This window comes from Caenorhabditis remanei, chromosome V, assembly GCF_010183535.1.
Source record: "Caenorhabditis remanei strain PX506 chromosome V, whole genome shotgun sequence".
Taxonomy (NCBI): Eukaryota; Metazoa; Nematoda; class Chromadorea; order Rhabditida; family Rhabditidae; genus Caenorhabditis; species Caenorhabditis remanei.
The window spans coordinates 200,711-214,530 of record NC_071332.1 but is presented as its reverse complement, the minus strand read 5'-3'; the positions used below and the strand labels follow the sequence as shown (position 1 = coordinate 214,530).

The 13,820-nt window shown below is 39.0% G+C and overlaps 2 protein-coding genes across 2 annotated transcripts; one reads left to right on the top strand and one right to left on the bottom strand.

The window, feature by feature from the left end:
- Positions 1-965: 965 nt before the first annotated feature.
- Positions 966-3,726, top strand: GCK72_016415 (uncharacterized protein; the record flags this gene model as incomplete). The annotated part of the gene is made up of 9 exons (XM_053731491.1): positions 966-1,083; positions 1,643-1,803; positions 1,850-1,976; positions 2,030-2,196; positions 2,245-2,662; positions 2,717-2,916; positions 2,960-3,097; positions 3,146-3,467; positions 3,521-3,726. The coding sequence occupies 9 exons, from the start codon at positions 966-968 to the stop codon at positions 3,724-3,726; spliced, it is 1,857 nt and encodes a 618-aa protein (XP_053580404.1).
- A 6,910-nt stretch (positions 3,727-10,636) lies between these two features.
- GCK72_016414 (uncharacterized protein) lies at positions 10,637-12,660 on the bottom strand (the record flags this gene model as incomplete). The annotated part of the gene is made up of 4 exons (XM_003101472.2): positions 10,637-10,774; positions 10,820-11,059; positions 11,609-11,738; positions 12,605-12,660. 4 exons carry the CDS (start codon positions 12,658-12,660, stop codon positions 10,637-10,639), a joined length of 564 nt encoding a protein of 187 aa, XP_003101520.2.
- Between the last annotated feature and the right edge of the window lie 1,160 nt (positions 12,661-13,820).

Sequence of the window (13,820 nt, the reverse complement as noted above, 5' to 3'; positions counted from 1 at the left end):
GTTTTCTCGTCTCACACGTTTCCCATCAAATTCCACTCCGATTTCCAAAGTGTGTCTTCTTGAAGAAGGAGAGAGTCATCCCAAAAAAAAGATATCAGTTGAGAAGAGACGAGAAGTCATCCGGTCTCCTCACCAAGACATGCTCCAACATCCTGTGCCGTGGCCATTTCCATATGCAATATTCATATCATATCAATCGTGTCTCCCCTCCCCCTTACTTCTTCTTCTTCTTCTTTTTCTCCATCTCCTTCTTCTTCTTCCTTTTCCTTAACTTCCATCAATATTCCACATAAGTTTGACACTCTCTCTATATTTCACCACCATCACACCTTGGTCCCAAAAATTATCTACTTGTGTCTGGAGCACTTTTATTTATTTTTCTTCTCCAACTTTCTTTCGAAGCGGTTGTCACGTTATTCATCTTCTTCGCACTTTTTGTCTTCCCCGTCAATTTTCATTCTCGATATGTTTAGCTCCTCTTCTTTCATCCATCAATCAAAAATCAATAAATCCTTCTGGCAACTCATGACTACTCGTGAATTATTGTTTCCCATCCTTCTTCTTCGTTTTCCTTCTAACCCAAAATCTTCTTTCTAACCCAACAAACCACGCCTCAGGACCGCCGGTTCCTCTACAATCCGGAATGTGAGTTGAGCATTTCCAAACAATGCATAGCTTTTATCGTCGGCCGTTGCTCTCCCCGGCGGATCGAAGGTTACGGACTCAGATAGGTGTTTTGCTACTGTCAGGGGCTCTCTTCTTCCTTATCGTTCTACTTCCTCTTGTCAAAAAAGGTGAGCTCTTTCATTATTATTTTCATCAGTCAAACACCGGTGGCTAATTCAAATGTAACCCCTCTATGGAAGTCGTGTTAAATAAATGTGCCCAATCACGTACCGGAAGGAAATCAGTTTAATGGCTCACATGACTCGTCGTCTTTAATCTTGCCTCTTTTTCAAAATTAAATGTGTGTTCCAGATACACGAAATGATGCTGTTACATCGGTTGAAGATGAAATAACACGGAGGAGTCGACGATCGGTTGAGTATGAATTTGATGATTGTCGACCAAGGATTCAGCCAAGTAAGTTGAGATAGAAATGAGGAAGAGTGCGTTAAAGGAGTCTTAATTTATAGATAGGTATCATTGTTCGCTTTGAATTAATTAAGGCTGATAGGTCTTCCCAGAACTGTCAATTTTAAAATCGCTATCTGCTGATCTCTTTCATTCTCAGAAAATGTTTCCATTTACTAGTTAGGGAATGATACTGAAATTAGACAATCATCTTGAAAAGTAACATTGGAAAGATGGCGAATTTCCTTTGATTTCAGGCAAGGTCTAGCGACTTAGTTTCTTGTTAGAAGATACAGAGACATAATTTACCATACAAACTGTTACTAACTTTTAACGGGGTTGGCTGACATAAAGTCAATTTTTTTTAAACAAAACTAACTGAAACTGGGTACACAAGGGTTTATTATATACAAAACTGTCTATTAAAATAACCCATCTAATAGATTCCAAATTCCTGCTATAAAGTGCATGTGAGTTTTCTCGAAAACCATTAAAGATTCACGACGTGCAGTTTTTCCCTTTGAAAGCTTCCTACCTTGAGCAGCCACGTCATTTTTCATATTTCCAGCTTCAAATGGATCTCAATTCCCCGCTGATTTCTTTTCTCTCGAAACCCGTCGTCGTGGAGGCGTCATTATTCACATCCTCCTTTTGATCTACATGTTCGTAGCCCTGGCAATCGTTTGTGATGAATTTTTCGTTCCCTCGCTGTCGGTTATCACAGAAGCAGTGAGTTGATACAATGATTTTTTGTTTAATGTAAGAAGTTTTCCAGCTCGCAATATCAGATGACGTGGCAGGGGCGACATTTATGGCAGCTGGTGGGTCGGCTCCAGAATTTTTCACTTCTCTCTTTGGAGTTTTTGTCGCACAGGATAATGTGGGTGTTGGTACAATAGTAGGTGAGTGGAGTGGGATGAGGAAGTGTGGATCTGAAATTTCTGAAACGTTTCAGGCTCTGCCACCTTCAACATTCTGTGTGTCCTCGCATTCTGCACTCTATTCTCTCGCCAAGTCTTACATTTGACCTGGTGGCCATTATTCCGTGACATGTCCTTCTACACTTTGTCACTTTTTCTACTTCTCATATTTTTCGGAGATGAAGTCATTGAGTGGCATGAGGTAAGTTTTCAGCTGTGAAAGCATACATGCTCTAATGATAGTATTCAGGCGGCGATAATGTTTTCAATCTACATCGCCTATGGCTTCTTTATGAAATATAATGGATTTTTGGAGTTGAAAACTAAGCAGTTTTTGTTTCGAAAAGTTGGAATCGGCAGCGAAGTTGTCCCTACACCTACTGTAGTAACTGCAGCAGGGTGCACTCCAAGGAGCCCACACTCGCTTGGTGCGCAGGGTCCTCGAAGGAGTTTTCCGATGATTCATGGTGGACAAGAAGTCAGAAAAAGTATTGCACAGTTGGTAATTGGAGATGAGGATGACACAACTTCGTCTTCATCGTCTTCTGAATCCGAGAGATCTATAAAATTGAAGACAGTGGCCAATGGAGTGCCGGAGATCCGACAGAATGGGAGGACTATCATGGTGAAGCCAGCAAATGATCCGGATTCTGCGTTCAATAATCAGAGTAAGTACCGAGTCTAGGAAATCAATTATTTAAGTCTTACACTTGGATTTTCAGACAGCATAACTACAAGCATAACTCCAATCGACTTCGGGGAGAATCACACAATTGTTATCAACAATAATAACACAAAACGAAAAAATGGCAACAATGGAACCCACCTGACCCCAGTGGAGACTATCAATCCGTCTTCTAATGGCCATCTGGAAGTAGCTCAACCTAATGGGAACCCAGTGCCCCCGATTGCTTTGGATAATGTAAGTCTTACATTTAATCTCTGCCGCCAAGTATTTATTTTAGCTCTCCGTTGCCTCATCTACCGCCGAAAAGCCGCTCGATCTCTCCTGGCCAGAAGCCAACCACAAAAGGATCATCTACCTGTTCTTGGCTCCAATCACATTCCCGCTAGCCTATACTCTCCCAGATGTGAGAAAACCAGTAAGCCTTCCCTCAACTTACGGTAGTCTCAACTCATGTTTCATTTAGAGCCTCCGAAAATTCTTTGCCATCACATTCATCGGAGCCATACTCTGGATTGCTGCGTACTCTTATCTCATGGTTTGGTGGGCGAATACCATTGGAGAGACATTTGGAATCCCCACTGAAATTATGGGATTAACTATTCTGGCAGCAGGAACAAGTATTCCTGACTTGATCACTAGTGTGATTGTAGCACGGAAGGGTCTTGGTGATATGGCAGTCTCCTCTTCCATCGGCTCCAATCTCTTCGATGTCTGTGTCGGGCTCCCGATCCCTTGGCTCATCCATTTTTTCATTGGACTCTTCAAATCGCAACCCGTGCAAAATAGTAATAACTCTAAATAAACGGTGAATTTGTTTCCTTAAACCTTAAATTTGCAGTCTCCGTCACATCGAACGGACTTGTGTGCTCTCTCGGTCTTCTCTTCGCAATGTTGCTTGTTCTACTAGCTTGTGTCGCCATTTCGAGATGGAAAATGGACAAATTCTTTGGTCTTTTAATGATTTTCTCGTACTGTGGTTTTTGTATGCTTTGTATTTTATTGGAAACTGGACACTTGAAGTGTCCTTTGAGGAATAGTTGCTAACTTGTGGTAGAAATTTTGGGAAGGGGTTGTGCGACCTAGTTTTCCAGGTTGGGTTTTCTATTCCAAGGCTGGAAATGGTGAATGGTGAGAAGTTAACAAACACGCTCTACTGATGTTCTTCAATTATCATTAGAGCGCGTTTGACTGCATTTTAACGCATTCAGTCGTGGACTAGAAAAATCAAAAGGTTCAAAAACTAGGTCATTATTTCCATCTTCCTGAACTGGTCATCGTCTCCTTTCTTCTTGATTTATATGTATACCCGATCTCCACATTTTGCTTACCCGGTTCTTTTTATTTATTACTCTAAATATTATTTTCAGCATGTAATTCAATACTTCCTCGTTTTTTCTCCTTTTCCTAGTTTCTTTTCTGTTCTCCCGTCAAACTGCATTGCCTAAAGGATTTTCCCGATCGTATTGCTGTAAATTTTTATTTATTTTGTTCCTCAAAAATTCCAAAATTTGAAATAGTAACTTTTGCCAAAACATGTGTGTCTCTGTTTTAATTCTACACCTCCATCGCAATCGCTGAATAAATATTATGATACAATTCGATTTTCAGTCTCTTCCTGGTGTCACCAAAGTAATGGAACAACAGGAGCTCATTATTTATGGCGGAGACGGGCATGATGCCCGTGTCTTGTCTTTTCTGGTTAAACTGTCGTATGGCCAGGAAACGGGTACCTCCATCATCACATTTGCAATTTTCTTGCCAGAAGTTGGACAAGAGTTAAGCAATGCATCTCTCGAGTAGAAAATAGTCAAGAGTAAGTTTTCCAGTTTCGCGCTAAATTGATCCAAGAGCAAGTTGGGCACATCTTCGACTAGCTTCAATCAATCTTGGGACAAACTCAGAACAAGCTATGGGCAGTTTGTTCAAATCATGCTCAAATCACCATTTCCCGAGTGTGACCACCTTTGATCGGGTTCAAAAAAATGCCATCTTCTGCAAATAGGCCTGACTTAATGCGTGGGAGAAAATCATCTTATTTGTTTTTTCCCTCTCAGTTCCCGGCACCGGTCACAACTCGTGTCCATCTATTCTTATTGTAATTTGAACTCTTCTCTCCTCTCACTGACGCTGATGTCTATTACCTTATACCACCTGCTTATTTGTTATACTAGAGTATGTTGTGTGTGAATGTGTGTACGAGATTCTTATCAGCTTGACACCACCAACCATTTTGTGACACCATTCATATTCTTCTAATGGAACTTGATAGAGCGTGTTCCCGTTGTTCTCTTCCATTTCCGGTGGATGCTTAACAGTTTTATTTAGATTTGTTTTTCCTGTTTATGGCACATAATTTCTTAACTCAACCATCATATTGTCTCTAACCATCTCAGTCTCTCCGCACTCGTTATCGTTATCAACTTATCGTATTGCCAAAGACAAAAGCAACTGTGCTCTCTCCATATACTTGGGGTGGTATACACAAAAATGTTTATGGCCACACATTTTTATGATGGCCTCTTGTTGGAAACGTAGAATTATTGACAAATCAAGAATAGTAGTAAGTCACGAATCATAGTTTTGTGGGAAATAGAATCTTAGCTGTCTATAAGTTATGTAACTAATATTTCAGGGATTTGAGTTTGGGCCTAAAAATTAAATGTTACAAAGAAAATGTGTATGAAAAACTAACACTTTTTGTCTAAATATAGAAAAATATTTTATTCAAAAAAAGTTTTTTTAAATTTAAATGTGATTCGCTAAGAAGCTTTACTATCCAAATCTAAATGGCATAATCAAGTTGGATAGTGCGCCACGGGGCAAAAACTTTATGCATTTCCTAGTTTCTGAATCAAAAGACCTTATTTGTAAAAACAATTAACTTGAATATCTGTATCTACGTCAAATTTATTTCTCTGAGTCTCAGAGGTGATTAGAAGGACAGATTTCGAGATTTTTGAAATAAGATGTTTTATTGTATAGATTAGAATACAATCTTTATTTTTGGAATTGGTAGCTCTGATAGCTTTCGAGATACTTCCTTTTGATGATTTTTCTCTAGAACGGAGAAATGAAGGGAGCGCAGAGAAGTTAGAGCGGCTGGCTTCTCTGCGGCTCATTTTGTTTCTCAGTTAATTCGTAGTCTTGCTACCTGAAGCTGAAATTTGCATCATTTGATCGATTGTTGTGTCTATTCTCTCCACAAGACATCCCATTCCAAACCCGATTTAATCGCTTTTTGTTATTATGCATTTTTCAAACCATTGATAAAAAGTTTCACTTATTTTTCATGGTTTATGTTCACCCCTCGTTATCTGAAGGATGGTTTCAAATTTCCCATTTTTCTGAAAAACTAGAGTGTTAGAAGGTGACAAACGTATTTGTTTCATTGAGATTGTAATTCAACGCGACAAGTAATTAATAGTAGCATAATCTCTCGCTTTTCCAGTTTTTCACAGAACATCTTTCCCCATTTGTTTGCCTTCGACTCTATTGTTTTTCTTCTTTTCTCTTTACTTCCGATTTGTTATACCCTCCTCCGAAAAGTTAGTACAAGTCGGAACATGTATCCCATCTCTCTCTCTTTAATATTTACTCATTGTCTGCATACCTTTCACTTACTATTTCAGTTTCATTGAACTCGTCGAAACGGCCCTCCAGAAGCCGGAGAAGAAGATTCTGGATTCAGAATGATATCTAAAATAACATGGTTTTTCATCGTGTTTGGTACGGTTTATTTTCTGGAATCGATCGGAGGATTTTATATGACAAGGTTAGTTTCAGTAGAGCGCGTTTACTAAATTTTTTTCTATTTATCATATTAGCATCACTGCGCTCCATTAAAAAATAATACAGCCCACTTGTCACAAGTTACTGTGAAAAAATAAAGTTTGGCCAAGGATTTTCAAAAAAAAATTTAGCGGGCAAAACACTTTAGTGCATTTGTGAAATAAAGTGTTTTACCCGCAAAAATTATTTTTGAAAATTGTTGGCCAAACTTTATTTTTTTCACAGTATTATGTGTTCATATTTTTTTAATGCATTCCAACGACACATACGTCAATCAAGGTCTTTTGAACCCGTCAAACTTTTATAGTGTCTTATCAAAGAAGGCGATTTTTGTTGGAACGAGACACAATAATAATAATAGGCTCTCAACTAGCGATTATGATTTTCCCATCAGATTTTCATCGTGTGACAGACAAAATTGTGATGATAACGGACACAAAGCATGTTGGTGTTTTGTGACCAATTTGAATTTACGCGGTAATGCAAGAAAACGTTGATGAGACTCGGAAGTGATGTTTGTAGTTTGGAAAAAGCATAGTTGGAAAAAAGTTGGCTCAGAGATTGTAAGCTCGTCTCTGTGCATAGCAAAACGTTCGAAGGTTGTATGGTTCTATTTCTTGGATGATGACTCGCTCAAATTGATGCTTAAGTTTTTAGTTCATAATTTCTATGAGCTCGTTCATACTTGAAGATCTCGAAGGGTTAGTTTTAGCACAAACATTTTGGCTTCTCTAAAAGCGTATTCAAGTACGGGGTGTAGCAAAAATGTTCCAAAATAAAAAATACAACAAGATGTTTACAGTGCCGTTGTGTTCATCGAAAAACAATTCCAAATTCCATCCCGACTTAGTGGTACAATGGTATCTGCTGGTGACTTTGCATACATCCCCGTCGTCATTTTTACAAGTTATTTTGGCGGGAAAGGAAATCGTGCTCGATGGATCGGAGCCGGATGCATCTTGATCTCAATCGCTAATTTTATGATTGCCAGTAGTAACTTCTTGTTCCCAGTTGAACAGGCGAATGTGACAACTCACATTTCAAGTTCATTAGCTCATCAAATTGATAGGAATCTGGTGAATGGAGATTTCAATTTCACGGAACATCAGTGGTTGGAAGAACTTCATCCACTAATTGACCCGAAAAATGAAGTTGTGATGAATTATGTAAGACAACTTTACTAATAATTGTTTGTTGACCTAAGCTCTCGTTTCCAGGAAGGAGACGAAAAAACTGACCTGCTTCAAAAATACGTGGAATACTGCTACTATAACAACGGATCCAGTATTTGCGAGAGACTCGAGAAACACATCTCAGAAAAATTCCCAATCACCGAGGCGAAAATGTCAAATGTCAGAGCAATGGTTGCTCTCCCTTACGGATTCTGTCACTCTATGCTTAACTTGGTACGTCAGGAACATTACGCTTGCAAGAGTGGACACTCTACGATGGGACCATTTATGATGATTTTCGGAGGTCTTTTGGTTCTCGGAGTAGGAAGAACTATGCCGTTTTCATTGGGATTGCCGCTGATGGATGATAATGTGAAGAAACAGAATTTGCCGCTGTACTTCTGTGAGTGTTTTGATAGGGTTACTGAAAATGATAAAGTGGTTTTCAGCATTCATGTTTTTTGTCAAAATTCTTGGTCCAGTCATCGGATTGCTGGTTGGAGGGCAATTGAACAAGTTGTATGTAGACTTTAATCGTAAGTTTTTTTTTGAAATCAGTTGTCTCAAAAGTACTAAAGAAGGAAAAAGTTGAACCCAAGGGGAGGATGAATTACAACTGATTCTAGTTAGAACCGCCAAAAATATTTAACTTTATAGAACTGTTATGAACCATAATCAGCCAATTCGGGCCGATCTCTAAAATAACGAGTTCAGTGAGGGTGTTTGACTCGTATTCATGTCCCGGTCAGTTCTGGTGCACCGTATATATATCGTTTCTATATCCAATTGACAATAACTGTATCTAAATCATTCCCAATCATTTCAGCTCCACAAGGACTCACTCCCCTTGATCCCATGTGGATTGGATGCTGGTGGCTTGGATTCCTCATCTTTGGAACCCTCCTCTTCGGTCCCTCTTTGGTTCTCTATTGTTTCCCCTCAGACGATCTTGATATTAATGCGCCGGATGAGACAGATGAAGAGTAAGTACTCATCAACGCATTTTACTTATATAGACCATGATTTAAGTGGTAAAGTGATACCAAAGAAACGTCTGAATCTCGTGGATCGTCACATCAAAAAAGATGAACAGGGAAAAGCACTGATGCCAGAAACAGTCATGGATAAAGTGAATGATTTCAAGGCAACTATCACGACTTTGCTGAAAAATAAAATCTTTATCGGAGCAATGTTCGGAAGAATCATCGATGTGCTCGCTTTCAAGGGATACTTTGTGTTCCAGGCAAAATATTTGGAACTTCAGTTTGGAGTCCCTCAGTACAGGATTCAAAGATACATTGCTACTACCGGCATTGTGGGATTTGCTTGTGGAGTTATGTTGGGAAGTGTCTCGATGAAATTCTTCAAGTTGCAAGGAAGAAAAGCAGCCGCTTGGGTCGCAGGTAACTAAAATTATTTTCAGAATTATCTTGATTTCCGAAAAATTTTCAGTATGTAGTTTGATAGCCGCTTTAGTTTCATTTGCAAACGGAACAGTCGGATGTAAGTCTGTCATCGGTCAAATTGGTGACCAAATCAAAGTGAATGGTCCGGTATTTGATGGATGTAGAGATGATTGCATGTGTGATAACACTCCGTTGTACCCTGTTTGTGACGTGGAGTGAGTGTATCCTTGCTATGTTTTTGATAAAGCTCCTTGTGAACTTTCAGTGGAAACGCACACTACTCTCCGTGCCACGCCGGCTGTGCGATGGGTTGGAAGAACTACAGTATCTTTGATATGACGAAAGCAAGTGTGGACACTTTGATTTTTGAAAACTGTGCATGTGTGGAGAATAGAGTCAAGGAAGTTAGCAGGTCGTATTGTAAAACTGGTGAGTAGAAGGCTTTATCTCCATACTCTTTGAAACCCTGGATCACGGCATTCAGAATATCGATTAACCAGCACATTAATATTTTCTGATACCTATTTTTTTGCAACTTTACCACCCTTGTTTCAGAAGTGTGTGAGGAGCGATTTGGTCGATTCTTCATGCATCAAGCGTTTGGTGCAGTATTCGGTGGACTCGGTGTTGTACCTGGAATGCTCATCGTCCTCAGAGCAGTCCCACCGGAGCATCGAAGTGTTTCTCTCGGATTCAACGGATTCCTTGTCAGTCTTCTGGCTACACTTCCCTCTCCGATTATCTGGGGAAAAATTATTGATATGTCGTGTCTACTTTGGCAGAAATCTTGTGATTCATCAGGTTCTTGTCAGGTTTATGATACTGATGAATTAAGAGTCAGGTATAGAATCCAAGAATAATAGTTTCTTCAAAAAATAATAGAAATTCAGGCTCCACGTCATCTACGGATGCCTTCGAATCTTCTCCCTCATCTCAGATGTCTGGGTTTGGTTCTGGGCGAGTGGGCTGAAATTGATAGAAGAAGTGACTCCAGAAGATGAAGAAAAGAAGGAAGAAGAGGAAAAACTAAAACCGAAACGAAAGGAAAGTGTAAAAGAAGCGGCTGAAAAAGTTGAAAAGACTGCATATGAACTGGATCAACTGATCGATCAAAGAGGATCTTAATTTATTTTTTGATGATCTTTTCAAATGCATATCCACTTTTATTTGATTTCTAGATATCTCAAATTGTGCCTTGTTATGTGTGATCCCATTCCAAAATGTTCATCTCTTCCTCATAGTTTTGTTTATTCGTTGTCATTAGCGGGTGTTCTAGTTTTTTGAGCAACGACTTTAAATAAATAAATTGAATTCTGAAAGAAGTTAGAAAGTCATGATAATCAGATTTTTGTTATTCATGATTTGAAATAGCACATTCATTTATTTCATTTGACATTGCGTCGATTGAACGTCAATTGATATGATCACAAATAATGAAGAACATAGAGAAAAAGTAAAGCTGAGAGTTCAGTTTGGTGGGAAGGAATTCAAGAAACAAAATTGAAAACGGAATCGATTTGGACTAGGAAATGAGTGAGCGATGTACAAGTAAATAAGTAGAATACTAATAGCAAGAAACGAACGATCTCAAAGTATTATACAACACGGATTCGGCTGTTCCTCTTCGAATTTCACACCTACTGCCGCCAGAAAACTTTCATCAAAGGCACGTTTCAGTCCTTTGTGTGTCAGTGCTGAGCAGGAGAAAAACTTGTGACAACCAATCTGAAATTCATTTCTGTTTGAAAAGTCTGTTATTCCCCAATTAACCTCATGAGCAACTTTCTTTGCATAGTCCTCTGTCACAACATTATGTAAATCTGCATTGTCCACTAGATCGTTTTTCGTTCCGACTAGCATAATTGGAACGTTATCACCGGCATATTTTCTGATTTCTGGTATCCAGAGTGTTCTACATGACTCTAAAGTTTTCTTATCGGTCATTGAGAAACAGACAAGGAATACGTTGGCATGCGGGTAACTGAGGCATCTGATTTTTTCGTAGCTTCCCTGAAATAATTAAAGTGAAATTATCGTTTTGATAATGATGTATTAAGACTTTTGAATGAATTCAACTGGGATTCGTTGATCATAAGAGAATTGGGCCGGGAACTAAACTTTTAAAGCGTGTGATAATCGTATTGTAACTCCGTTCCCATCTAAATTCTATTCCCGAGTCATTTAACTTTTTTCCCCCTTAACGCTACCACTGACTCCTTAATCGTTTTTCCTAGCGCTCGAAATGGGACGAGTTGGGACGTCCCGCGTCCCCGTCCTACGGTAGTCGAGTAGCTGACCGGATAAAAGCGGGACGCCCCATTTCGAGCGCTAGTTTTTCCTGTTTTCTGATGTTTGAATGACCCAATTCAGGTTAAAAAACACGAGAAGGTTAATTGAAAACAAACAATTCTCAGCTTTCACAAAAACTCGTGCCTACCCATTCTCCACACGAATTGTTTAAAAGAATCTATTTGCTCATCAAATTAGAGAGAATGTGTTCGTTTTAATCCGATAAATTTATCGGTCAATGCATAATCCAAATTCGCAAAAAGGGCATACCTGACCAGCAGTGTCAAATAGGCTGACCGCATAATTTTTGTGATCGATAAGCACCGAGACGGCCCAATTATCAAATACGGTAGTCGAGTAGTTATCGAGGAATTGTTTCTTCGTGTAGGCGACAAGAAGGCTGCAACAAATAACTGGTTTTACAAAAAAGAGAGAAAGATGAATGGGTAATTGAATGGAATCGGGTGTGAGGGAGGGATAAGTGTCGTTGCGCTTGATGTGACTTTAATCAAATTACTTAACGGATTTAGGCAATTTCCTTTGATTTAGAGAAACGGAAGTCATTTTTTTGTTATTGATAAATGGAGATATTAATGGGGTTTTAGGAAAAATTATTATGATTGATAAGATGGTTGTCAATCAACAGTTTATGGCTCATAAACTTGGAAGGAGAAAGATAGAAGTTTGAAAGTGCGGGTGCTGGGGCTAACTAGGGAAAAAGTTATTTTGATTTTGATGTCAACGCCGAAGAATTGGAAAATTTCATAAAATGGTTTTCTCCTGATAAAATTGATAATTTATGAAACAGACTTATGAAGTCGCAAAAAGTATTTTTTATACCTTAACTTTAGTATCTTATAGAGTTAAATGTTTTATAGTTAAAAATGTTCTTTCGCCGTCAAAGACAAAACACTAAAACTGAGAGAGGGAGAGAGCGCAGAGCAGTCAGACGCTCTTGCTGCTCTGCGTTCTCTCAGTCTTATCTTTGAAAGTGCATTACTCAAAGTGATGTAAATTAAGTAATCTGGTAGCTATACAGTTTTAAAATTCAGTAAAACAAAAAGACTGAAACAGATCTTTTCGAGAAATTAAAAATCAAACTACTCTTTGGTGAGTTCAAATAAAGCTACAAAATACGAATTCAAGAGAACCCGGTATCTTAAAATTGGTAATTTTCAATTGAATTTTCATTTTTTTGTCAAAGTACAGAACAAAACCAACTAGAAATAATTTCAATTCAATCAATTCAAAACAAAAAAATCTCACCTCGTTTTACCAGTAAACGTATCTCCCACCACGACCAACTTCAATTTGTTCTCCATTTGATACTTTCCGAATGAACAAATCTTTTGCGCCCTCCTCCTCCTCTTTCTCCTTCTTTCAGAGGCGTTGTCTTCTTCGTGGTTTGTTGCACAAAAAATGGATGAAAGATGGTGGTTTGTATGTTGTTATCGGCGCCCCGTGTCTCTGTCGGGGCGCATATTATCATTGGAAGGTGACTGAACTGGGGAGTAGAGAATCCGAGAGAGAAACTGAATATGGAAATTTTCAGAGAATTATGGATTCAAAGGGGGAAAGGGGGAGAGAGATGGCGCTTGTTTTGATTTTATTGTCCTTCTGAAGAACGGGCGGGATAATTTGCCCGGAAGAAGAACGGAAAAATGCGGGAAAAAGAAGCAGAACGTAGGCTATTGGGGGGACAGACGCATAGGCGTTTCAAAAGCATACTGCTATGTGATGGTGGTGGTGGTGCTACGCGCGCAAATATTTATTTGTACAATAGCCAAGAAACACGCGCGTGGTGAGACCTGATGGGAGGCATAGAGACGCCCAAAAACATTGGGAAACCGTTCAAGAGACGCAGAAATAGACGGAAAAGGTGCAGCGTCTCCAGCTGATATGAAGGGACGGGAGAATGTTGAAGGAGAGGAAAAGTTTTGAAGTGTTCTTTCAGTAATTAGATGGGGGAGGAGGAGGAAGAACATAGTGGTTTACGAGCGGAACAACTGGACAAAATTACAAAACGGACAGAACAAAGTTGAATAAAGAAGAAGAGGAGGAGGTGAGAAGTTTTGATATTTAAACATTTGGTCGACTCGTCGCATCGTTTTTGGTTTTGTTTCAGAACGTTCGGAATGAAAATCGTATAGTTTATTCTGCTATACAAGGATGTGTCATTCATGAAAATTTTGTAAACTTGAAAAAAAGTGTGTCGAGAGTTACTGTAGGAAGTGAGCCTCGCTATTCATTGGGGGAGGGATCTTGTTCACAATAAAATCGGAGATGTTCTAGTCAGGTTTCTGAATAATGCGTTTTCAAGTTCAAACTGGAAACCAAGCACTTTGGGTATAAAGTTCGAGAATTCTCTATGCCACAACAATTTCTAAAATTTCTCTCCACCCTTTCAGATCAATATACTCTAGTCACTTCAACACCTTTCTCGAGTCACTTCAAGAGATTTATATTTCAAAACTAGATTTCT